This window comes from Pararge aegeria, chromosome 5 (genome assembly GCF_905163445.1).
Source record: "Pararge aegeria chromosome 5, ilParAegt1.1, whole genome shotgun sequence".
In the NCBI taxonomy this organism is placed as follows: Eukaryota; Metazoa; Arthropoda; class Insecta; order Lepidoptera; family Nymphalidae; genus Pararge; species Pararge aegeria.
Genome location: NC_053184.1, coordinates 15,526,562 through 15,551,597, shown reverse-complemented (window position 1 = coordinate 15,551,597; position 25,036 = coordinate 15,526,562). Strand labels below are relative to the sequence as shown.

Below are 25,036 nucleotides of genomic sequence, written 5' to 3'. Positions count from 1 at the left end.
TCAGAAAACGCTGTTTCGATTTCAATTTTATTTTGCATTGCTAGTATTAATTAAGGCTATAAAACATCACGCTACAACCAATGGCTACCATCATTAATGAAGAATGTTGCAAAAACTGCAAAAAATATCCTTTTTGAGAGATTCCGATGCGTGCGATGCGTGAACGGTAAATGTTACGCCAAACGACGAAAATATGTAGTAAGTATATCGGAATTGTTTCTTTAAAGTTCTATAAAACAGTCCGCGACAGCATACGACTACTTTTTGAAGTTGACTCATTCGCGGACGAAGTCGCGCGGATCTGCTAGTTAGAAATAAACCTCATTGGTCTGCACAAATCAACCTAGGATCGCGAGACCCAGCAATCGACCCCAGGAAGGGTTCGATTTCTGGGTCATGTCCCCGGAATGTTATTTTTTTTTTGATACAACCCCATACCATAAGTATACCATAAATTCAAAGTAGACTTTGTTGCAAAACTTTTTATCCCAATAGAATTTATAATAATAACGAAACCGAGTTCCAACAATTTATTTACTGGACGGCAAACTCCTTGAAATGAAAAAATAACTGTTCATCATATAATGTAATGCAAATAAAAAAACAATAAACATACAACTTATAGCTTTCGAAAGCCAATTGAGAGCGTTTATCACAATGTTGTAGAATACCCTGGGTTTTACGTTATTTTGCAGTTTATCTCAGAGTTATATAAATACGACTTGCTGGGATATTGCAATTCAGTATCCGAAATATCATCGTTGTATATTCATCTTTCTCATATATATCTTAAATAAATAGTTGACATGCAGAAGTCTATATTTTTCATTCTTTGCGTTGTCGCTATGTCGGTGATAGTTGATGCGAAACCATCACCTTGGTAAGTAAATTCTCCTTCTTTTGTTACCTAGCACTACTATATATCTTTTATGAGTGTGACAAAATTACAGGGTTTTGTGATGTTTGTGTCCATTAGCCACTTGGGACTCGTTTATATATCGAATACAATACATCCAATATTTTAAATAAATGAAAAGAAAAAATTAATCTCTCTAGGATGCAAGCTATCTATCTGTATTCAAAATTTTACCGAGATCGCTTTGGCTGAGTATCCATGCAAAAGTAACAAATACTATTGTTTTAAATACCGCGAGAATATTAACCAGGCACTTTTCCGAGATAAATAAAAAATATCCTATGGTCCTATGACAAAAGTTATCTTTATTTGTGTGCACGCGCTTTATTTAATTTATAGGTTATTATTAAAAAAATATATATTTTTAATTACTAAGGCCACTTATAGATTAACTTATAAAGTTACATACAACGTGTAAATGAAAACCGAAATAATACTTCGGAGGGTTAAAAGGTACATTATTTACTGTCTCTGAGACTTATCTGCGAAACCGAAACGCCAATAGTTTTTGAATAAACTATTGCCATTTTTTACTGAAATAAATTAGATACAGCTCTAACATTACATGCAAAAATAAAGTTAAGTGACTCCTGTCACTTTATTAAGTACGTGTCGCGTAGCGAAGGTACTATGCACGTGTCAGTCTTTTATCTTGAATAGGGTTGTCAAAAGTAAACACTTAGAATGGTTTGAATTAGTTTGTTTAGAAAAATTTAGATTTAATATTTTTACAGGGTTATTCCTTATGAAAAATACTTATGCACCCTTCAATAGTATTTCGTAATTCCGCTACACGTTCTTTATATCTTTATCTGGTTTTTTTAAAATCAAACGCGGTTCTAATGAGTTTTATCATATTGCTAAAGCGTGGTTGGTCAATGCTTTTAATCCCTCTTATTAGTGTGAACCCAGCTGTGAGGCATCATTAAGCTGATCATGGTGATGATGATCAATACAGTTCGCAGCATTTTTTGTTACTTCCTGCAGTAAATTGTAAATATTTTACAGTGGACTGCGGTGGTGTGGAAAGCGATGGGGTGGTAACAACGGTGGTGGTGGTGGTGGTGGTGGTGGTGGTGGCTGTGGACGCGGCGGTTGCGGCAGCGGTACCACTAATAATATTGGAAATGGGCGGGGAAACGATAACACAGTATATATGAAGCGTTGACGACACGACTTTTTTTGTTTAAATGATGACAGCATTATTGGTGCTCTGGGAATCGTATGACTTCTAATAATATTCCTGCGTATTATATAACCATTTACTTTTAAGTATGTTTAAAGAAAATAAATAATTATGAAAATTTCAATGCTATTTTTTATTAATTTCCCTCATATCTTTATACCTTTCATTGTACCTATATCAAAAACATTTTCCTTCCCATAAAAATAACTTCGCATGCATCAACCTAACACCAACACCGAATAACAGTATTTATTTCAGAATTTGGCCTTACAAAACTAACTCATTTTTATTGAAGAACTGTGCGATTTAATGTAAATAAATACGGTTTTGAGAAAAAAAATTATATATTTAACATATGATACTTCCCATAATATTATAATACCAAAATATGATACCTCACTTATTCTAACTTAAACCTTAATATATCTAATGCAGCAGTACCGGTACATTTAATAATTGACGGGATGGGACTCTCAGTAGATAATCCGAGGAAATTCAGATAGAATAAATTCTCAGATTGCCCTCGCCGGGGATCGAATCCAGGACTTCCTACTTGCGGGAGGCAATGTTTTATTTTGATATTTGTCGCAATGATTCAAAACCACGCAGTTAAAAAAATAGTTTGTTTCTTATTTTAAACGTACACTTGTGTTTCAGTGTTTTCCTGTGCTTTCATTTTCGTCCTCTAGCTTTTGCACTTTTTGTACAAAAAAAAACATTTTCTTTTTCGTCCACTTGCATCAAGTTGAACAAGCATTATCTGTAGCCATTTTAAATGTTTTTAATATCATAAATAATGACCTGTTTAAAGGGCTGTGACAGAGAGGGTAAATGTCACCATAAGAATTTGTTTTAAAAACCATTTAAATCCTAAAGTCATTCCATCTGTAGTCCTATCGCTGGCTGAAAAAATGAAAAAGCAACGAATGCACTTCCACATTTATAACATAGGTAGGAATAGTATTGGGATAGGGTGTATAAGTAGCACTGACCTCTATGAGGTCGAAAGGTGTTTTAGCAGACCTAATAAATTAAAATTTATTTTTATTATCTGTTAAAAAATTAACTTTACACAGCAGTATGGCAAAATAGCACTATTTGAGTTACCGCTATAACGAATGACAAAGGATACTTTGTATCCCCTAATTCAGCGCAGTTCCCTTGGGAGAGAGAATTAAGTTTCAGGCGGTTTTACACAATAACACCGTCAAAAGTGAACGATTTTTATATTTATTATTGAACTTATGACTTTACGTGCTCTCTAAGGCATTATGGAAGATAACGTTAATATCGTTTCCATGGTTTGTACTTAATTGGGTTATATAAAGACAAAAATATACACACGTTCAAATTACAAAAACGCATCTAATTTATAAAAGCAAATAAACAATAAAAAAGGTTAACTAAAATGTACCTACTGAAATTTGATGGAATTTATTTTTATAAAGCTATTTATTTAAACATCGATTTATGGCCAAATTGAAAATACGACTTTGAATTTGGATGGATTTTATCCAACTTCTTAATTGATGTCTACGCTTTAAAAGGAACCTATTTTCTAAATTGCAGATGTGTAGGCCACTAAATAAAAAAATCTGCTAAAACTATCTTCCCGATTTTCCAGCCTTAAAAGCCGGAATTCTACAACGTAGTGAATATTATGTTTGCCGATGACCCCATTAATCTGATAGATAGAATTGAAGATCGGACGGATCGCACTTTTTTCCGTAACCGTTGTTAAAACCTCTGTAACCCTTATTAAAACTTACTAGGTAGACTACTACTGCTCAGAAAAATCATCATAATTAACAGTACGCTTATATATACGAGAAATATGTATATGTATAAAACGGAGGACCGTGTATTATAGCGCGCTCTTGGATAGGCCTATTTTCAGCAATGGATGCTTGAAGACTGCCTACATGATTGTTAGGGCCACTGCTCACATCCGCAAACTTCAAGGACTCCTGTATGCTGTGGGCCCTCCTTCCTTACAGACTACAAGTTAATATGACTGCCAAAGTACCGGTTTTCACCTGAGAAGGCTCCTACGGTGGCATTGTACCGTACGAGGTTATATGTGTGTGAATAGAGGGAATTTTACACTACATAACCTAAACTTTCTAGGTTATGTAGTGTAAAATTCCCTCTTTTAGTACAGATTTGCGGTGAGTCGGCGCCGAACTCCAGTCCTGGGTTTCACGTAAGAGTCATCTATTAAAAAAAAAAACAAATAAATTAAGTTCAATCTTTTGTTGCGCCAAACTGCGCGTACTAGCCTTGGCCAATGCCTCCCAGAAAACCAGACCAGTTAACATACTATCTATAATTAACAAATGAAATTCCAACTTAAGTAGGTTTGTAAGTATTTAACGGCCGACTGGCGCAGTGGGCAACGACTCTGCTTTCTGAGTCCAAGGCCGAGGGTTCGATTCCCACTGCTGGAAAATGTTTGTGTGATGAGCATGAATGTTTTCAGTGTTTATTTGTATATTGTAAGTATTTATGTATAAAAATATTCATCAGTCATCTTAGTACCCATAACACAAGCTACGCTTACTTTGGAGCTAGATGACGATAAAGTATGTTTATTATTATTTATTTAATATTATCTTAGGTATCGTAGCCAAATGTGAACGGCTCACCTTATATAAAATATTGCTTGTCACGATGCAGGGACGTTAATTGTTGGGTTAGGTTAGGTATTATGAGTGGTCCTTTGGTATTATGAGTAGTACTAAAGTAGTAGTAGAGTAGTAGAAAAGAAGAGTAGTAGAGTAGTTGTAATTTGGTAGTGATATAAATGACTTAGCAACCATACAATATTAAGGAAATCGAGTCGCAACTCCAATATTTTGAATTGCAACTCGTTAAATCATTACTATTGTGTCTTCCGGTGGCCGTGGTCTCGTTCTTTTAATGATCAAATCGTGCATTTAGAATAAAATACACAAGCTACTATCAAAAATACCCCTCGCGATTTTTCCCACACATATACTCGTATCTAGACTTAGTTACAATGGAATTATCTAGGAAGTATACGGCTTCGATCGAAAAAGGTTCCGAATCGGGTAACAAACATAAAAAACTGAATCTGAATCTCTTTAATTTTAAATGAAAATTAAAAAAAATAATACTGTCGATTGTAGTAAAAATCTATTAGCGAACGATATCTTTACAAAGTACTTACAAATTAGGAAATTGTATAAGTTATGTATGTTTACCATAAATACATATATTCATGTAAGTTTTTTTTTATACTTTATGCACCAATAACGCTTGACTTGGCTTTAAAAGATCACTATTAGTGATAAGGCCGCCTGTGCATCCTAGCACTAAGTACTATTACTGTTTTCTTTGTGTTTTTCGTACCGTGCTTTATTGCAATAAAGTTTTGTACTATTTCTATTTTGTATAAACTAAGTTAACTTATATAATTATAACTTAATAATCTATACTTATAATAAATCTGTAACTGGAATATTTCTGTACATTTAATATTTTTTGAAAATTTTGACCGGGGGATGCTTTATAATCGATATCGAGTCCAAAAAAGGATTTTTATTGAATTTTTGTCCGTCTGTCTGTCTGTCTGTCCGGGCATCACGTGAAAACTACTGAACGGATTTAAATAAAATTTTGTATAGTTGTTGCTGATATTCCGGGTCAACATATAGGATACTTTTTATCCCGATAAACAGTAAGTTTCCTCCGGGAAATGGGATGAAATTTTTTATCAATTTAACTTCATAACTCCGTTAAATTTGAATCAATTTTAATAATTCTTTTTTATTTGAAAGAGGATACTATAAAGTAAGTAGTGTCTTATTTTAATAAGGATCTGATAAATATTGTCGGAGATAAAGGACATAACTTTTAACATATAACAGCACGTCGCAAGGCATATGGGACAACGATCGAATGCATGCGTACCATCCTGAAATTCCACGCAACGGAGTTTTAGATTGACGTGGTTTTTTTAGATGGATATAGTTGAAATATTATCAAGCTTTTGAGTTTGTTTGGTTGAACGCGCTAATCTCAGAAAATGCTGTTTCGATTTCAATTTTATTTTGCATTGATAGTATTAATTAAGGCTATAAAACATCACGCTACAACCAATGGCTACCATCATTAATGAAGAATGTTGCAAAAACTGCAAAAAATATCCTTTTTGAGAGATTCCGATGCGTACGATGCGTGAATGGTAAACGTTACGCCAAACGACGGAAATATGTAGGAAGTATATCGGAATTGTTTCTTTAAAGTTCTATAAAACAGTCCGCGACAGCATACGACTACTTTTGAAGTTGACTCATTAGCAGACGAAGTCGAACGGGTCCGCTAGTTAGAAATAAACCTCATTGGTCTGCTCAAATCAACCAAGGATCGCGAGACCCAGCAATCGACCCCAGGAAGGGTTCGATTGCTGGGTCATGTCCCCGGAATGTTATTTTTTTTTGATACAACCCCATAGCATAAGTATACCATAAATTCAAAGTAGACTTTGTTGCAAAACTTTTTATCCCAATAGAATTTATAATAATAACGAAACCGAGTTCCAACAATTTAATTACTGGACGGCAAACTCCGTGAAATGAAAAAATAACTATTCATCATATGATGTAATGCAAATAATAAAACAATAAACATACAACTTATAGCTTTCGAAAGCCAATTGAGAGCGTTTATCACAATGTTGTAGAATACCCTGGGTTTTACGTTATTTTGCAGTTTATCTCAGAGTTATATAAATATGACTTGCTGGGATATTGCAATTCAGTATCCGAAATATCAACATTGAATATTCATCTTTCTCTTATATATCTTAAAGAAATAGTCGACATGCAGAAGTCTATATTTTTCATACTTTGCGTTGTCGCTATGTCGGTGATAGTTGAAGCGAAACCATCACCTTGGTAAGTAAATTCTTCTTCTTTTGTTACCTAGCACTACTTGACATATATCTTTTATGAGTGTGACAAAATTACAGGGTTTTGTGATGTTTGTGTCCTTTAGCCACTTGGGACTCGTTTATATATCGAATACAATTCGAATTAAAATACATATTTTAAATAAATGAAAAGAAAAAATGAATCTCTCTCTAGGATGCAAGCTATCTGTATTCAAAATTTCACCGAGATCGCTTTGGCTAAGTATCCATGCAAAAGTAACAAATACTATTGTTTTAAATACCGCGAGAATGTTAACCAGGCACTTTTCCGAGATAAATAAAAAATATCCTATGGTCCTATGACAAAAGTTATCTTTATTTGTGTGAACGCACTTATCTTAACCGTCTATTTATTTTTATTATTTATAGGTTATTATTAAAAAAATATATATTTTTAATTACTAAGGCCACTTATAGATTAACTTATAAAGTTACACACAACGTGTAAATGAAAACCGAAATAATACTTCGGAGGGTTTAGAGGTACATTATTTACTGTCTCTGAGACTTATCTGCGAAACCGAAACGCCAATAGTTTTTGAATAAACTCTTGCCATTTTTTACTGAAATAAATTAGATACAGCTCTAACATTACATGCAAAAATAAAGTCAAGTGACTCCTGCCACTTTATTAGGTACGCTTCGCGTAGCGAAGGTACTATGCACGTGGCAGTCTTTTAACTTGAATAGGATTGTCAAAAGTAAACACTTAGAATGGTTTGAATTAGTTTGTTTAGAGAAATTTAGATTTAATATTTTTACAAGGTCATTCCTTATGAAAAATACTTATGCACCCTTCAATAGTATTTCGTAATTCCGTTACACGTTTTTTATATCTTTTTCTGGATTTTTTAAAATCAAACGCGGTTCGAATGAGTTTTATCATATTGCTAAAGCGTGGTTGGTCAATGCTTTTAATCCCTCTTATTAGTGTGAACCCAGCTGTGAGGCATCATTAAGCTGATGATGGTGATGATGATCAATACAGTTCGCAGCATTTTTTGTTACTTCCTGCAGTAAATTGTAAATATTTTACAGTGGACTATGGTGGTGTGGACAGCGATGGGGTGGTAACAACGGTGGTGGTGGTGGTGGTGGTGGTGGTGGTGGTGGTGGTGGTGGTGGCTGTGGACGCGGCGGTTGCGGCAGCGGTACCACTAATAATATTGGAAATGGGCAGGGAAACGATAACACAGTATATATGAAGCGTTGACGACACGACTTTTTTTGTTTAAATGATGACAGCATTATTGGTGCTCTGGGAATCGTATGACTTCAAATAATGTTACTGCGTATTATATAACCATTTACTTTTAAGTATGTTTAAAGAAAATAAATAATTATGAAAATGTAAATGCTATTTTTTATTAATTTCCCTCATTTCTTTATACCTTTCATTGTACCTTTATCAAAAACGTTTTCCTTCCCATAAAAATAACTTTGCACGCATCAACCTAACACCAACACCGAATAACAGTATTTATTTCAGAATTTGGCCTTACAAAACTAACTCATTTTTATTGTAGAACATTTAAATCCTAAAGTCACTCCATCTGTAGTCCTATCGCTGGCTGAAAAAATGAAAAAGCAACGAATGCACTTCCACATTTATAACATAGGTAGGAATAGTATTGGGATAGGGTGTATAAGTAGCACTGACCTCTTTGAGGTCGAAACATGATTGTTAGGGCCACTGCTCACATCCACAAACTTCAAGGACTTCCCGGGGCCCACAGCGAGATGCCCGAGATGTTAAACAGCTGCCTGTATGCTGTGGACCCTCCTTCCTTACAGACTACAAATTAATATGACTGCCAAAGTACCTGTTTTCACCTGAGAGGGCTTCTTCGGTGGCATTGTACCGTACGAGGTTATACGTGTGTGAATAGAGAAAGTTTAGGTTATGTAGTGTAAAATTCCCTCTTTTAGTACAGATTCGCGGTGAGTCGGCACCGAACTTCAGTCCTGGGTTTCACGAAAGAGCGTTGACTCATACCGACACTTGAACTCCTGTTGAATCGCGATAAATACACGTGGTCACAGCTTGAGGATAGTTAGACCACAAGCAAATACTTTCAGTTCACTTTCAATAGAATTACTTTCCCTTGTCAGAAAAGCTAACAAAAGGGCGGGAAAAACAAAATGCGCGCGATCCGATCGGAAAAAAAGCGCCGGCAAAAAGTTAAGTGTCTCACAGCTCTCAGTTGACGGACACGGCGTAGCCAAGTTCAAAATCGTCAGAGACTATAAATTAACAAATAATCTAAACTATGGTTTCGAGCTAAAACAATGATGATGAACTAAAGACTTTGTTCTGCCTGACTGTTAGACAACCTGCATCCTTAACTGCTAAATGTATGTGACACGTAAGTGATCCTTGGAGTGTTTTAAGTTAAAGTCTTAAAATTGGGTATTTGGGCTTTTGAATAAATAAAAATATATAGTTCAAAAAAACTAAAAAGCACACTTGGTAAAAAAAACCAATCTAATTTCTACCTTTTAGTTTAGTTTGTTCATAAAAGCTCATTTAATTAGTTTTTTTTTAAATTATTATTTCTATTAGAGCAAAATTAATCGGTAATCCATTTACCATCAAATTTGTTAATTGATGGTTAAAAATTAAAATTAACGTTATTCCTGCCTGAAAATTTCCAGGAAGAAAAGTACATATATTGAAAAATTGAAGAATCTTATCTAGTTAGTGTTTTGTCATCGGTCATCGATATATCTATAAAAGTTTGCACGAAATGAGACCGTTCGAAGAGGGTCAAAATCAAGTCCAAAGTAGTCGGTTACAAACATATAAACAAACATACATTCACAGTTTTTGAAAATGGTTCCCCCATACGGGTGATTTACGGAATGAGTAAAGGTTTCACAAATTTCAAGATATTTTTTCAATTTTACTTAAATTGTTCGATTATAATTCTATCATGGATATGCCTCATTATCATAATTTGAAATCTTAGGAATGTTCTGAACTATCGTTTTCAGAATACTATTTCTATTATCGCAATATATTGGGGTTACCCACGTTCAACGTTCCTACTTTCGTTGTCTGATGTCTGATTCTGTAAGAAAAGAAATCACAATAAATTATTGTAGATCACCTATAATGATTCATGTACCTAGCGGTAATAGCCTTCAGTTTTCTAAGTTATGTGCGTTTTAAGTAATTAAAATATCATTTGCTTCGACGGTGAAGGAAAACATCGTGAGGAAACCTTCATGCCTGAGAGTTTTCCATAATGTTTTCAAAGGCAGGCTGGGCCAGCGCCGTGGACTAGGGCTTAAACCATATAGTAGACCGGACCGCTGAGTTGACATGATGATGATTTCTATTATATTCTACATAATCTAAGTAGGTATTTAACTGGTTGCATCAAAAGTTTATCAAATCGAGAAATAGCCTAATGATGGGATTTTTAAAAATACGTTTAAACTTAAATCACTGTTCTGTTGATCGGTTCACTTACTTTTCCAAATTTTTTCTTTTTTTGCTTAGCGGTGGCCAGCTCGCATATTTTTATGCGGATAACCATACAAAATATATTGGGTTTTAGTATGTTATTTAAATTACTTAAAAATATATTATAATCTTGTTAGTTCAATATTTTAAACTTGACACAGGATCGAAATCTAAGGTAGTAGTAGAAATAACCAAATTTTTTATAAAAAGCATCAGGTCCTACCTCCTTCAAAAATTCTGTATCTCTTCTGGAAATACTAATTATAGGTGCAATGTTTTGGAATAACCAAGAAATAAACAATGTTATCGTGCTCGACCTTTTAAACTTTCCACAATAATTTATAATATAAAAACTCGAGTAAGCTAAGGATACTTCAGTATTCGCAACCTCTTACTTGGGTAAACATCCTATTAAAATTATATTAATTAATTCATAACTATGAACAAATATCTGGTATTTATTCTCTGCGTTATCGCTATGTTGGCAGCAGTACAAGCGAATCCAACCCCTTGGTAAGTGTAATTATTATCATCGACGAACATATTCAAAGGTTTTTACAATAAAATACTTTATATACCTTAATACCTTAAATCTTCCATCAAAATGTGAAAGTTAAAAGAATATAACTATTTTAAACTTCCATTACAAATAACAATACCAAAATATATATATATTACTAGTGGACCACAGCGCTATCTCTCGGGCTGATTTGTGAATCTAAACCATCCAGGGTGCCACCCAAATGCTTACCAAAAAATTCATTCAAATCGGTCCAGTCGTTTAGGAGGAGTTAAGTTACATACACACGCACACAAGAAATATATATATAAAGATATCTCAGTCAATAACTGTTATTCTGTAATGCCATATTTTTCCACGATACATATACGAGTACATTACTACATAATCTATATAACATCTATAATATTTTGGCGTTCGGTTAGAATTAAAGAAAAGCAGCTATGAAAAGTATTTAATAATTTCACTCCCAAATCCGCTTTCTGGGCAAAGACACTGTGGGAATATTTCTTAATCTCAAAGGAAATCAGAAATTTCACACAGACGAAGTTGCTGGCATCCGCTAGTACTATATAAAATAGAGAGTAAATCTCGAAAAGGATCCTAATAACTTCATTATTTGATATGAATGTGTATATGATAATGAATTTAGGTTGCCAACCAGATTATATAGAACAGAAGAGATCATTGACTCAAGCAAAAACCCATTTAGGTTTATGTTGCGTCTTTGAATGTTTCAAATAAAATAATGTACTTTTTTTTAATCTGCAATCTAGCCCTTGACAGTGATCTCACCTGGTGGTAAGATAATGTAGTCTTGGATGGTAGTAAGCAAACCTGTTAGGTATCGGTTTTTACGCGGCATCGTAGCGGAACGCTAATTCGTTTCACGACATTTTTTTGTCGGTAGGGCGGTAACTAGCAACGCCCAAACCCACAGCCACAAGAGAAGAGAAAATTCCAAAGTCATAAATTTCAAATATCCCCGCTGGCAATAGAGCACGGGAACTCCCACTTTTAATTCTATTAAATATGTTTTATAATACAGTTTCAGTTTCAAGTGCCGAAGAAACGGTGGCGGTTTCGGTGGTTTGCTCGGTGGCGGCGTCGGCGGAGGATGTCCCAGTGGCAACTGCGGAGGAACAGTCAACAATATTGGAAATGGACAGAATAATCAAAACACTGTGTATTTACGAGGATGAAAATTCCTTAATAAAAATGAATATATCAAGAATGTATACATAAATTTTTCTAAATAAAAATATTTCATTCAAAGTAATAAATTTTTTAACTTGAGCCGAAAATCAAGTTCAATTATTATTGAAATTGACATTCCGTTCTGAACATATGTATAATATAAAACTTAATATTTATTAAAACAAATTAAATTTTGTTGTGCCCATCTACCAATTAGAAATAAGATGAATTGTAAGTTACTTAATTGTTAATAAACGCTATTATTATAACTGAATATGCAGCCTATCATTTTGATCCCTTATTTCGACTAAAGGGTATGAAATACTTACCAATCTCATAATTTGACATTAAAAATTAAAAATTCATTTATTTCAAGTAGGCCCACTTTATAAGCACTTTTGAAACGTCAAGTATGTATGTTTGTAGTGACTCTACCACCATTATAGCTAACATCCTAAATAGTTGTTAATTGTTAGTCAAAGTAAAATTTAAAATCATAAATATATTTATTCAAGTAGGCCCGGTCCATAGGTAGCAGTTTTGATGCGTACATTACATGAGAAGTACACGGTAGTCAGATGATGGTGATAAACAAATTCGTAAACTTAAAACTAAAGCTATGAGGGTTCCAAACACGTCCTTGTCTAAGAAGAAGCCCACAACAAACTTAGCCGGGTGTTTTTTTTTGTTATCACCATCTCATATTAGAAGAGTAACCTGAATAGAGAAATAATTCACACCCAAGCTTTTTTATCATTTACGTAGTCCTTTATACTATAATAGGAGTTATCTATATATAATATATATATATTACGTTTAATACAAAACTGATGTCAATGGGATGTCAATGGGTAGTTTATTGAAGAAGTGTATGTAATTTCCTTTAAATGAATTATGAATTTTATGTAACCTAGTAAATTGCACTTTTATTTTTACTTCTGATGTACAAATTATTGCAGTCACATTTTTTCTTTAATTTAGAAACGTATTTATGAACATAGATTCAATTTTCAAATATGTACTGACTATACACTGTCATTATCTTAGCATCTTTAAATTGATCTCTCAATGACTCTCTCGGACCCATTTTATAGATCGCACGAACAGCTTTCTTCTGCAGCACGAAAATAGTGCTTATTTATATTAGAAGCATTACCCCATAGCAAAATTCCATATGAAATCATGCTGTGAAAGTAACTAAAATAGACTAGCCTAGCAGTTTCTACGTCGGTCTTATGGCGTATCTTCTTTACCGCATAGTCAGCAGAACTACGCCTTTTTTTTTGGGAATTAATATTAAAAAAATAAAAATAGAAATATGATACTTAACCTCACTTAATCTAACCTAAACCTTATTATACCTAACGCGGTATCGTACCGGAACATTTAATATTAGGCGGGATGACTTTGATGGTCGTTAACAAGGGCCGAAGCTAGCTAGCTAGATCATCCACAGAAAATTCAGATCCTATAAATTCCCAGATTGCACCCACCGTAAGTCGAATCCAGGACCTCCTACATGCGGGAGGCGGTGTTTTTTTTTTTATGTGATTCAAGACTACGCAGTAAAAAACTTACGTTACTTAACCGTACGCACGGAGTGCTTTCGTTTTAGTTCTCTAGTGTTTGCACTTTTTGTACAAGATACTAGACTTGCATTAAGTTGAACAAGCATTATCTGTAGCCATTTTAAAAATTTTAATAAGTTCAAAGTGTCGTGACAGAGAGACTTAATGGCACCATGGTCCTGTGAGACTTAATGGCACCATAAGCGTTCGTTTTAAAAACCTTTTTCATTTTATAATCACTTCATCTTTGTCCTGTCGCGAGCCGAAGAAATAAAAAATCAACGAATGCATTTCCACATTGATAACATAAGTAGGAATAGAATTGGGATAGGGTGTATAAGTAGCACTATTAGGTCGATAGGTATTTTAGCAGACCTAATTTTAAAATTTATTTTTATAATCTGATAAAAAATCAACTTTACACAGCGGTATGATAAATACAATGCTGTCATCAACTTGACATTTGATTCGTTGTTCTTAGGTAAACTCTTTCAATTATGTATCGATTTATACTTTTAGAGTCCCAACTCTGTGTATTATAGGTATTTTGTCAGTTATTAATGGAAGCCAATGCGTAAAATCAATACTTAAGCCAGTTTTTTGAAAATCTGTCTGTCATCTTGGCTGCATTACGCTGAAGCTGGATATTAATTCAAATAAAACTTAGCACGATTTGACTTCACACTATAAGGAATGACAAAGGATACTTTTAATCCTGTAATTAAGCGCAGTTCCCTTGGGACTTGGGAGAGGGAAAAAGTTTTTGGCGGTTTTACATACAACACTGCCAAATTTGAAGCGATTTATGTATCTATTACTAAACTGATGATTACGCGCTACGTGCTAAGGCAGTGAGAAAAGGTAAAATTGTTTTATGGTTTCTACTTTACAAAAGGACAGCAATTACACATGTTCGAATTACAAAAATGCATTTAATTTATAAAAGCAAAACACCTAAATAAACAATAAAAATGAGGTTAAATAAAATTTACCTAAAATGTGATCGAATTTGTTAAAATAAAGATTTTTATTTAATTTTCATGGCGAAATACAAAATAACACATCACTTTTGCACCGTTAATTTGGATAAACTCCTTTCATAAATGATGTCGTCGTTTTAATAGAAATCTGTTTTGTAAATTGCTGGTTTGTAGACCATAAAATAAAAAAAATATGCTAAAACTTTCATGGACCATGTTCCCACCCTCAAATATTACAAAAAATATTAATTTCCCATTAATTGAGTAGATAGAATTGTTAACCGCGGTGATCGCTATTAAAACTTAGTTGAAACCGTTAGATGTACTACTGCTCCGAAAAATCTCTAACGGTTCGCTTATAATTTATGCTACGGTTGCCAGGTAGAGATCACAGTATGGGACGACCTGCAGCCCGCTGGACAGATTAACTTAAGGGTGAAATATGGAATAAAACGTCTTACATTTTTCAAGATTTTTTCAAATTATACTAAAATTTATCGGTTATTAATTCTATCATAGGTATGGCTGATTATCATAATTTGGAATCTTCGGAATGTTCCGGATGCTATATCTATATTCGCTGTCTGTCTGGTAAATGGGAAGATATGGATCTTCCCATTTACCAGACAGACAGCGAATATAGATATAGCATTCTGGGCAATTGGGGCTGCCACGATCAGCGTTACTACCTTTTTTGTCAGATTATAATACGTATCTCAATTGTTTTCTGCACCTTCTACTTCCGTTGCTGTAAGAAAATCAATCACAATAGTTATTGAAGATTACCTTTAATTATAATCTAAGTACCTAATTAACTGTGTGCATAAAGATAACTTGCTAATAATATGTTAAAACTTATATAATTGTACTTTGTCTCTTAAAATCAAAATAAAGTTACGAAAAAATTGTTGAAATAACGCACAAAATTGAGGATTTCAGCCTCATTTGGAAGTCAGTGTAAAAAAATTTAAGTGGGGCCGAATCTGAGTCTTTTAAATAAACATACTCAGGATAAGATCACAAATTGGTACTTACCATCGTAGTTGCCTTGCTTCAATTATCGCCGTTAAAAGGATAATACAAAAAATAATAACGAAAAACTTTTGCATTTTTAAATAATTCACGCTTTATAAGTGTGGGTATTCAATAGACTGAATAGACTTTTTGAGGAAGCTTTTTAAATATTAATAAAAATTGCAGAGCATTCCACACTCTGACTAAGTTGCGTGTGCAATAGGTAGACTGTTCATTAATTTATTTCGTTGAGTATATACCATACAGTAAATAAGTACAGTAAAATTATTGCTACAGTGGGGAAAACAAAGGATATTCCACGAAAGATGAAGTTCATTTACTACCAAAAATAAAAAAATGTAGTTCGAAAATATTGGGTTTTAGTTTGCCGCTTACCGCTTTAAATTATTTAAGAATACATTATAATCGTATTAGGTCAATATTTACGGATTCTACATAATTTATTTATATAATATCTTAACTACAAGGTAAAATATATTTTTCTAGGGAAATAATAATTACAAAGTCAAATTAATATTTACAATAAATATAAGCCGTCTAACTGTTCACTTACCGTGCATGGTACCCAAAATGCTGGCGCTATTGCCCCTTTGAATTGCTAGACTTAGCCGTTGGGCTAAATAAGCGCTCTCACCAAACGTAAGAACCAATTTTTAAGACACGATGTTAATATCATTTTTCGTTCAATATTTTAAACATATTACGGTACAATTATTAATCTATAGCATACTTTCGTGAAACCGTATTTTTTACATAAATCAGCAGGTCCGTACCTGCTTCTAACATTCTATATCTCTTCTGGAAATACTAATTATAGGTACAATGACTTGGAAGAACCAAGAAATTAACGATGCTATCGCGCTCGACCTTTTAAACTTTTCACTATAAAGCTCGAGTAAGCTAAAAGTTATTCAGTATTCGCAACCTCTTACTTGGGTGAACATTTTATTAAAATTATATCAATTAATTCATAACTATGAACAAATATCTGGTATTTATACTCTGCGTTATCGCTATGTTGGCTGCAGTACAAGCGAATCCAACCCCTTGGTAAGTGTAATTTTTATCATCGACCAATATAATCAATGGTTTTTACAGCACAAGAATTTCCTTTGGATATCTTAAATCTTCAATGGAAACGTGAAAGTTAAATGAAAATAACTGTTTTTAAATTGTAAAACACGGTGGGAAAATTTCTTGATCTCACGAGAAATCAGAAATTCTACAGAACTACACAGACGTGTTAGGTAAGGGTTAGCTTTTAAGGGTTTATAAGGGTACCTAAATTTGTCACTCAGCGGGCTATGGAGAGAGCTATGCTAGGAGTATCTCTACGTGATCAAATCATAAATGATGAGATCCGTAGGAGAACTAGAGTTACTGACATAGCTCAGCGAGTCGCGAAGCTGAAGTGGCAATGGGCAGGTCACATAGCTCACAGAACCGATGGACGTTGGGGTCTTAAGGTGCTGGAATGGCGACCCCGCACCGGTAAACGCAGCGTAGATCGGCCCCCAACGCGGTGGACAGATGGCATCAGGCGAGTCGCTGAGAGCCGCTGGAGGCAAGCGGCCCAGGACCGTGGATTGTGGAACTCTCAACAAAAGACCTATGTCCAGCAGTGGACGTCGATTGGTTGAAATGATGATGATGATGATATAATAATTTGAAGTATAGATCATATCCAATTAGAACAAATCGTAAATAACTATAATATTTAAGCTCTATTGGCATCCATAATATTTACTCGTTCAATCTAATCCCAAAATTTCAGATAGCAGAGTACATTTTGCACTTCTATCCCTTTCCACATCCATGTCGATAAGGACCCTCTAATTACTTCATTATTTGATGTCAACTTTTTATATTCGATTTATAATTAAATTCAGAGGGCTGCCACCATTGAGTGCCAACAGAAGAGTGCATTGGCATAAGCAAAAACCCATTCGGTTTATGTTGCACTTTTGAATGTCTAAAATAAATAAATGGATGTTGTTTATTGATTCCGCAAAAAGTTAGCCTTTGACTACGATCTCACCTGGTGGTAAGATACTGTAGTCTAGGATGGTAGTAAAACCCCCCCTTTCTACGAGGCATCGTAGCGGAACGGTAGATCGTTTCACGGCATTTTTTTTGTCGGTAGGGTGGTAACTAGCAACGGCCAGAAGCCTCCCACTAGACCAAAGAAAATTCTAGAACTAAATATTTCCAAATTTCCGCATGTTATTCCCAATAACGTCCGGAAACTCCCACTTTTGACTATTCAACATGTTTTATCATATAGTTTCAGTTTAAAGTGCCTTGGAAACGGTGGCGGTTTCGGTGGCGGTCACGGTGGTGGGTTCGGTGGTGGATTCGGTGGCGGCTTCGGCGGAGGATGTCCCAGTGGCAACTGCGGAGGAACAACAAACAATATTGGAAATGGATACAATAACCAAAACACTGTGTATTTACGAGGATAAAAATTCCTTAATAAAAATGATTATGTCAGAAAAATTTATAGAAAATATTCTAAATTAAAATATTTCTATTTCATCCCAATCAATTAATTTAATTATAACTTGGGCCGTATAAATCAAGTCCAATTATTATTGCATTCAAATACGAAACTTGTGTCTAATAAAATATTTACCACAATCTATTTACTTTTGTTTTACCTATCTACTAATTAGAAATAAGATGAAATTTAAGTTACTTTATTATTGATAAACGCTATTATTATAACTGAATATGTACCTAGCACTAAAGAATATGAAATACTTTGCAATCTTGTAATTTGACATTATAGCTTGCATCCTAGAGATAGACATACAATTATTTCTATGCCTAAGCATCAATTAAACATTCCTGAAGTTAGAAAATAGTCAATGGAACGAATGTACAGTTTAAAGCATTAACTGAATATGACACTAAATGAATAAATAAAAACGAATTAAAATACTTTTAAAGTACACCACATAAAACATAAAAGACATAAAACAGAAAAGTAAACCAAACAATGTATATAATTCAGGAATCGACTGATACATACGGGGTAAAATGACTTGCAGCGCTGTTTTACCCCTATAAGAAAATATTTGATCTAAACGTACCCAACATTTGGATTACATATTTTGTTAGCTGATGGCTACTCTTTTATAATATCTTGTTTATTATATCAAGCAGTATCCGTCTATGGAAATAAAATTCAAAGTACTGATTGCTGAGATGACAACGCACAGCCTAAGCCGCTGGGGTTTGTTACCTGAAATTTCTACAGTAGGTTTCTTTTATGACGTTACCACACAGTAAGAAAGGGTTTTTTGAAAATCCACCCTTAAGGTGGTTATATACGGGAAAGTTTGTAATATTTTAACTTATTATATGTGTTTGTTCTGACCGACTGAAATATCAACGCGTATCCTAAACCGCCAGTCCTTCAAGTCAATTAATTTGAAGGGTATATATATATTATATATTTATCTTTGTAAAGTAAAGGTATCCCCTTGGAAGAAAAATTGAAGCAGGGCAAGCTTAAATATCGATAGAGAAGATAAGCAGTTTTTTTTTTATTTTGTCTATCTGTCTGTCTGCCTTTTAGCGCGTTAAGCGGAAACTACAAAACGGATTTAAGTGTAATTTAGTACATGTACAGCTGATGCTCTAGGTTAATATTTAAGCTCATAAAACAATAGGAACTGCGGGATAAGGTATGAAAGATTTAGACATTATAATACCAAAACTCTGTTCTATCTTTACCGGTTTTAATGAATCTTTTTTTTTATTGGAAAATTCGCATTATCAGTTTAGCTATGTTTAAATTTGGAAAAAAATCTGGTGAAAATCTTTAGTGACAGAGTTTATCACTCTTCAGCAGACATCATCAGCAACCCTCTGTCTTTAGATTTAGCATGCCACATTCATGAGGGTGTCAACACTAACACTTCATAAAAGAATTATGTTCAGGAATTTTCTTTGTTTTCCTTCTGCATACGAGTCAACTAAGTGTACGATTTTGATTGGTAGACTTCACACACCTGTGATAACATTATGGAGAATTCTCAGGTATGCAGGTTTCCTCACGACGTTTTCCTTCACCGTTAATAACGGTTCCTTTATATGTTACAACCAGATAATCTCTGTAACTACTATTTTGATTGAGGCTATAGGCTATTTACATCACGCTATGACTTCAAGCAATGGGTGGACGCTGTAACGTGGTGGGTTGTAGAATTATATTTGAAACAAAATGACCCGCGCAATTTCGTTAGCATAAAAACGGTTATTACGGGTTTTATTATCTTTAAAAAACCAAGAGTGAAAACCGTATGAAAATCCGTTCGGTAGCTTTTCAATTTTTCTAAGACATACAGAAAATAAGCCTTTGTCACTTTTCAGGTCCTAAACTATGCCTATCCAGAAAACCACGACTTTGAAAGACAAATACAGAAAAACAAATACGATGCTATCCTGTTGGAGTTATTTGCTTTTCCGGGATAAAAATAAAAGCCTATGAGCTATTCCAGACTATATTGTATTTCTTTGCCAAGTTTTAGTCTAATCGGTTCATTCGTTGTGGCGTTAAAGCGTTACAAACATCCATCCATCCATAATTAGTAGGATTTATAAAATTAGTAGGATATAGGACATTCGATCGTTGTCCCATACGCCTTGCGACTTGCTGTTATCTGTGAAGTGTATATATAAGTATATCCTTTATCTCCGACAATATTTATCAGATCGTCATTAAAATATGCTTAGACGATGCAATATGCTTGATAGTATGCACATTCAAATAAAAAACAATTATTAAAATCTGTTCAAATTTAACGGACCTATGAAGTCAAATTTAAAAAAAAATCTTTCCATTGAAACTTATTGTTTATCGGGATAAAAGTATCCTGTATGTTGACCCGGAATATCAGCTACTACTATACCAAATGATATTCAAATCCGTTCAGTAGTTTCACGTGATGCCCGGACAGATAGACAGACAGACAGACAAAAATTAAATAAAAATCTGTTTTGGACTCAGTATCGATTATAAAGCCGGTAAAAATTTTATAAATATATTAAATGTACAGAAATCTTCCAGTTACAGTTTTATTATAAGTATAGATCGGATAAAATTATTTAATAAATTTGGTAGATACGTGGGCGTTGCTTACCCAGCTTAATCGATTATTTTTTGCTGCTGCTGCTGCACAAAACTCTTAAATAAACTGTTTCTATGGGATGTTTATATAAAAAAAAAATGCGGATGAAGCTAGGGCAACAACTGGTAATATAAGAGACTTTGTCTGGTCGACTGAGAGCAAACCTACAGCTCGAACGGCTAAACGTAGAAATTTAAAATTGCAAGAGTTTATTTCTGAGTACCACAAAGATGAAAGCATTTATGATTACATTCTATCCTTTTACATTCATTACATTCTTAGCTTTAACCAAGAGGTGAAAATTTGTATAAAAGTACATAGTTTTATTAGTGTTATCCATAAAACTCGGAAGGTTGTTTGTAGTGCTTTACAGTTTTTCATGAGTTGGTGATTATTGAAAAAACTTCGCCCATTATTTAAGGAAATTTTACTAAATATACGTGAGGCAAAATCGCTTGTAACATTTAAAAACGCGGTGAAAGCATATTATCTTGCACTATAATGACGACTTTTAGTACCTTGTTTATGTTTATTTTTATTATCTATATGTTCTTAAGTATTTATGTATGATGGAGTATACATTAGTTTATACTTTTATATTTATTTATTATATTTTTCTTATTTGTGAAATTTTATTTATGTATTTGTATTTAGCTATTTGAATGTAGGTTTATAATAATTTTACACCACCTGTCCGCTCTCGCTCATCTTGTCCTAATCCAAAGGTTGCCTGGCAGAGATCGCTACTAAGCGATAATGCTACCTTTTGTATTCCACTTCTGTCTTTGTGTTTTTATTGTTTTTTTTATTTGCCTAACTTCATAGTAGTGTACAAATAAAGAGTTAAATAAATAAATAAATTTAAGGTGATGTAGCAATACGCTGAAATCTATAGTTGACGCGGATTAAACGGAAAGGTACGAGTAATAATGATCGTTTTCACCAATCGGCATTCGGGCAGATCTTAAATAGGTACCTTAGCAATGAGTCGGTACGTTGGCTCGGTACGACCGTTCCTTGCTCATGATGATGATGAGTTATTTTTTTTAATGTTTATAGACGAGCGCTGACTGCAATCACACCTGATGGTAAGCGATGATGCAGCCTAAAGTGGAGCGCGCTTGCCTGGAACATGCCTATTCACTCTTGATTTGAAGGTACTCATGTCGTAGGTACTGGGGAAAACAGAAGCTGGAAGGGCATTCCAGATCCTAGCGGTGCGGGTAACAAACCAAGATGCGAAGCGCTTTGTATGCGTCCGCGGTATATCGACCACGTAGGGATGCAGATCTTTACGGTGCCTCGGGGGTCGATGGTAAAAAGGCGAGGGGGATCTAGATCGAGCAGTTCTTTAGCACACTCTCCGAAATATATACTATGCAGGAAACCTGAATGAAGCTAACAAGCGGACAGACAATACATATATGAGAAATCTTTTAACGATACCGTTTTCACGTTATGAGGTAAGAAACCCTAAAAAAATTATAAATATTTTATTATGAACTCACTCAGAAGCGTTATCTTTTTTGGGAATACTAAGAGCACTGACTTGGAAGAACCAAGAAATAAATTATACTATCGAGGTTGGCCTTTTGAACTTTTCTCGAGGTAAATAGCACAGCTTGTAATATAGCCATATTATATAAGCCAGTGGAAAGCGAAATGAACTTCAGTATTCAGAAACTCATTCTTGAGTACACATTGTTAGATAATTTCTTGTATATTAATTAAATCATCAATATGAATAAGTCTCTGGTATTTATTCTCTGCGTTATTACTATGATGGCAGTAGTAGAAGCAAAACCATCGCCTTGGTAAGTGTATCTAACTAATACTGTAAATGCGACAGTGTTGTTTGTTTGTCTTTTCTTCACAACCTAACTAGATAACAGATAAATAAATATAATACGACAATACACACATCGCCATCTAGCCATAAACTAAGCGGTAGCTTGTGTTATGGGTACTAAGATGACTGATGAATATTTTTATGAATAATATACATAAATACTTAGAATATACATATAAACACCCAGACAGTGAAAAACATTCGTGCTCATCACACAAAACATTTTCCATTAGTGGGAATCGAACCCACGGCCTTGGACTCAGAAAGCAGGGTCGCTGCAAACTGCACCAATCGGCCGTCAAGACTAGATGCCATAACCGTTTTCCTAAAAACAACAATTTTAGCCTGAAAAATGTACTACACTATATTTACTATTGAAAGTATTGCATGCACGAGCTAAAGAGTTATTGGCCAAACAACGACATAAAAAGGTTGTAGAAAATATTTAGTTCTAACTTTTTTGTTAATTTTTTTCACAGTTATTGATTAAAAAAATAAATATTGAATAAAATATATTTTCCTGATGATTTCTACAATACATACAAGATACTATTTTTAAATAGTATAATACTAATATATAAAGCTGAAGAGTTTGTTTGTTTGTTTACTTGAAAGCGATGCTCTCAGGAACTGTTCCGATTAGAAAAAATATTTCAGTGTTGGATAGCCCATTTATCGAGGAAGGCTATAGGGTATATATAATCACGCTTAGACCAATAGAAGCGTAGCACAATGAATAATGTTTAAAATCGGGTTTTTTTCCTATTGGTAGATTCCGCTGCGTGCGCTGCGTAAACGGGTAAATCAACTATTACAAAATTGTTCCCCTTAAAGAAACAAAAAAAATTGTGACAGCTTACGTCTATCTTTTAAGGTTGACTTATACGCGGACGAAGTCGTGAGGGACCGCTAGTATGCAGTGGCGTAGATGACGGCATGTGGTACTTAGCGTAATGCCGTATCGATATACCGGTCAATTTTATTATACATTATATAATTTTAAATTACAGCCACAGCTATGGTTGCGGTGGTGACAGTGGCGGCTACGGCGGAGGTAACGAAGGCGGCTACGGCGGAGGATGTGCTAGTGGCAACTGCGGAAGTACAATCAACAATATTGGAAATGGACGCAATAATCGAAACACCGTGTATATGCGAGGATAACAATTAAATTTTCAAACTTAATAATTAAAAAGTAAGTCTTTAAGAATGTAAATAATATTTTATATTAAAATATTAATCGAACTATAATGTATCCTTTCTTGTAAAATATTTTTCTCTACATTGAGCCGAATAAATTTAGTCTAAGTATTTCTGTGTGTTATTTTGATTCCTCAAACGAAGTTGTTTGAATTATATAACTAGGAGCATTTGGAACTATTGTTTTTTTGAGTGGCTGTTAGATTTGATCTTAAGTCTATCTGAACTTCTAGCAAGCTATATTGCCTGGATATTACACAAATCTATACAAGCAATAGTTACATTTTCCACTAATTTTCATTATCTAAATAAAGGATTTCACTAATAGATAAAATAATTAAATCAGGTTCAAAATTTAAATGTATTTTTTTGTAACAATCCTTATGGCCAGACTGTGTATAAAAATTTGGATATTCAACATCTTTATTCTTGATAATATGAGTCGTTCTTTACTCCTCTTTCTTAGGAAAGATTACTCCTCTTTCTTAGTTATAGGAGCTGAATTCTATTTCTGACTTTGGACACTAATCTAATGACTGACTTAGGTTAACGTCGCTTATATAGCGCTATCGAATGCTGCTAAATGTCAGAAAAACAGTTGTGCTAATACAGGGTTGTGTAGGAATACCATATACCCTATGTTGAACAGTACACCTCTTGCTTACACCTAGTGGACAGGTTAGAAATAGACATCCCAGGTAACTACCTGGGATAGTCTATTTCTAACTACTTTTCGCTTGATGGGGAGATTTATATTCGTATTGGCGACATTGAGGTTTGGGCGGCTCAGTGCAAGAGTGTGGAATACTGAACCTCTTACTGTAAGAACTAAGATGACAGTCTATGGATCATTTGTCAGTATACCAGTCATACACAATGCGTCAGTGGTCGTCAGTTTTTGTCACACTGAATTGATCTGTACAGTCTTAGGAAAAAATGCCTCCGAAAAAATGTTTGAATCGTCTAACGCAGTATTCTACGAGGCCTAAATGATGATGATTTAAAGTAATTTTAAGTAAGTTGAAGC

General features: G+C 34.1%; 1 protein-coding gene across 1 annotated transcript; it reads left to right on the top strand.

Moving 5' to 3' along the window:
• The first annotated feature begins 749 nt into the window (after positions 1–749).
• LOC120623963 (loricrin-like) lies at positions 750–24,120 on the top strand. The gene is made up of 7 exons (XM_039890257.1): positions 750–880; positions 1,925–2,066; positions 6,837–7,021; positions 8,095–8,232; positions 12,094–12,231; positions 18,110–18,271; positions 23,820–24,120. Exons 1-7 carry the CDS (start codon positions 807–809, stop codon positions 23,971–23,973), a joined length of 993 nt encoding a protein of 330 aa, XP_039746191.1. The 5' UTR covers positions 750–806; the 3' UTR covers positions 23,974–24,120.
• Positions 24,121–25,036: the final 916 nt, after the last annotated feature.

Excerpts from the sequence above, each read along its gene's own strand:
- LOC120623963 (XM_039890257.1), top strand. The coding sequence starts at position 807 with ATGCAGAAGTCTATATTTTTCATTCTTTGCGTTGTCGCTATGTCGGTG. Across the intron at positions 2,067-6,836 it reads GGCGGGGAAACGATAACACA|TTTATCTCAGAGTTATATAA; the intron begins GTATATATGAAG and ends GTTATTTTGCAG. Across the intron at positions 18,272-23,819 it reads TACAATAACCAAAACACTGT|CCACAGCTATGGTTGCGGTG; the intron begins GTATTTACGAGG and ends TTTAAATTACAG.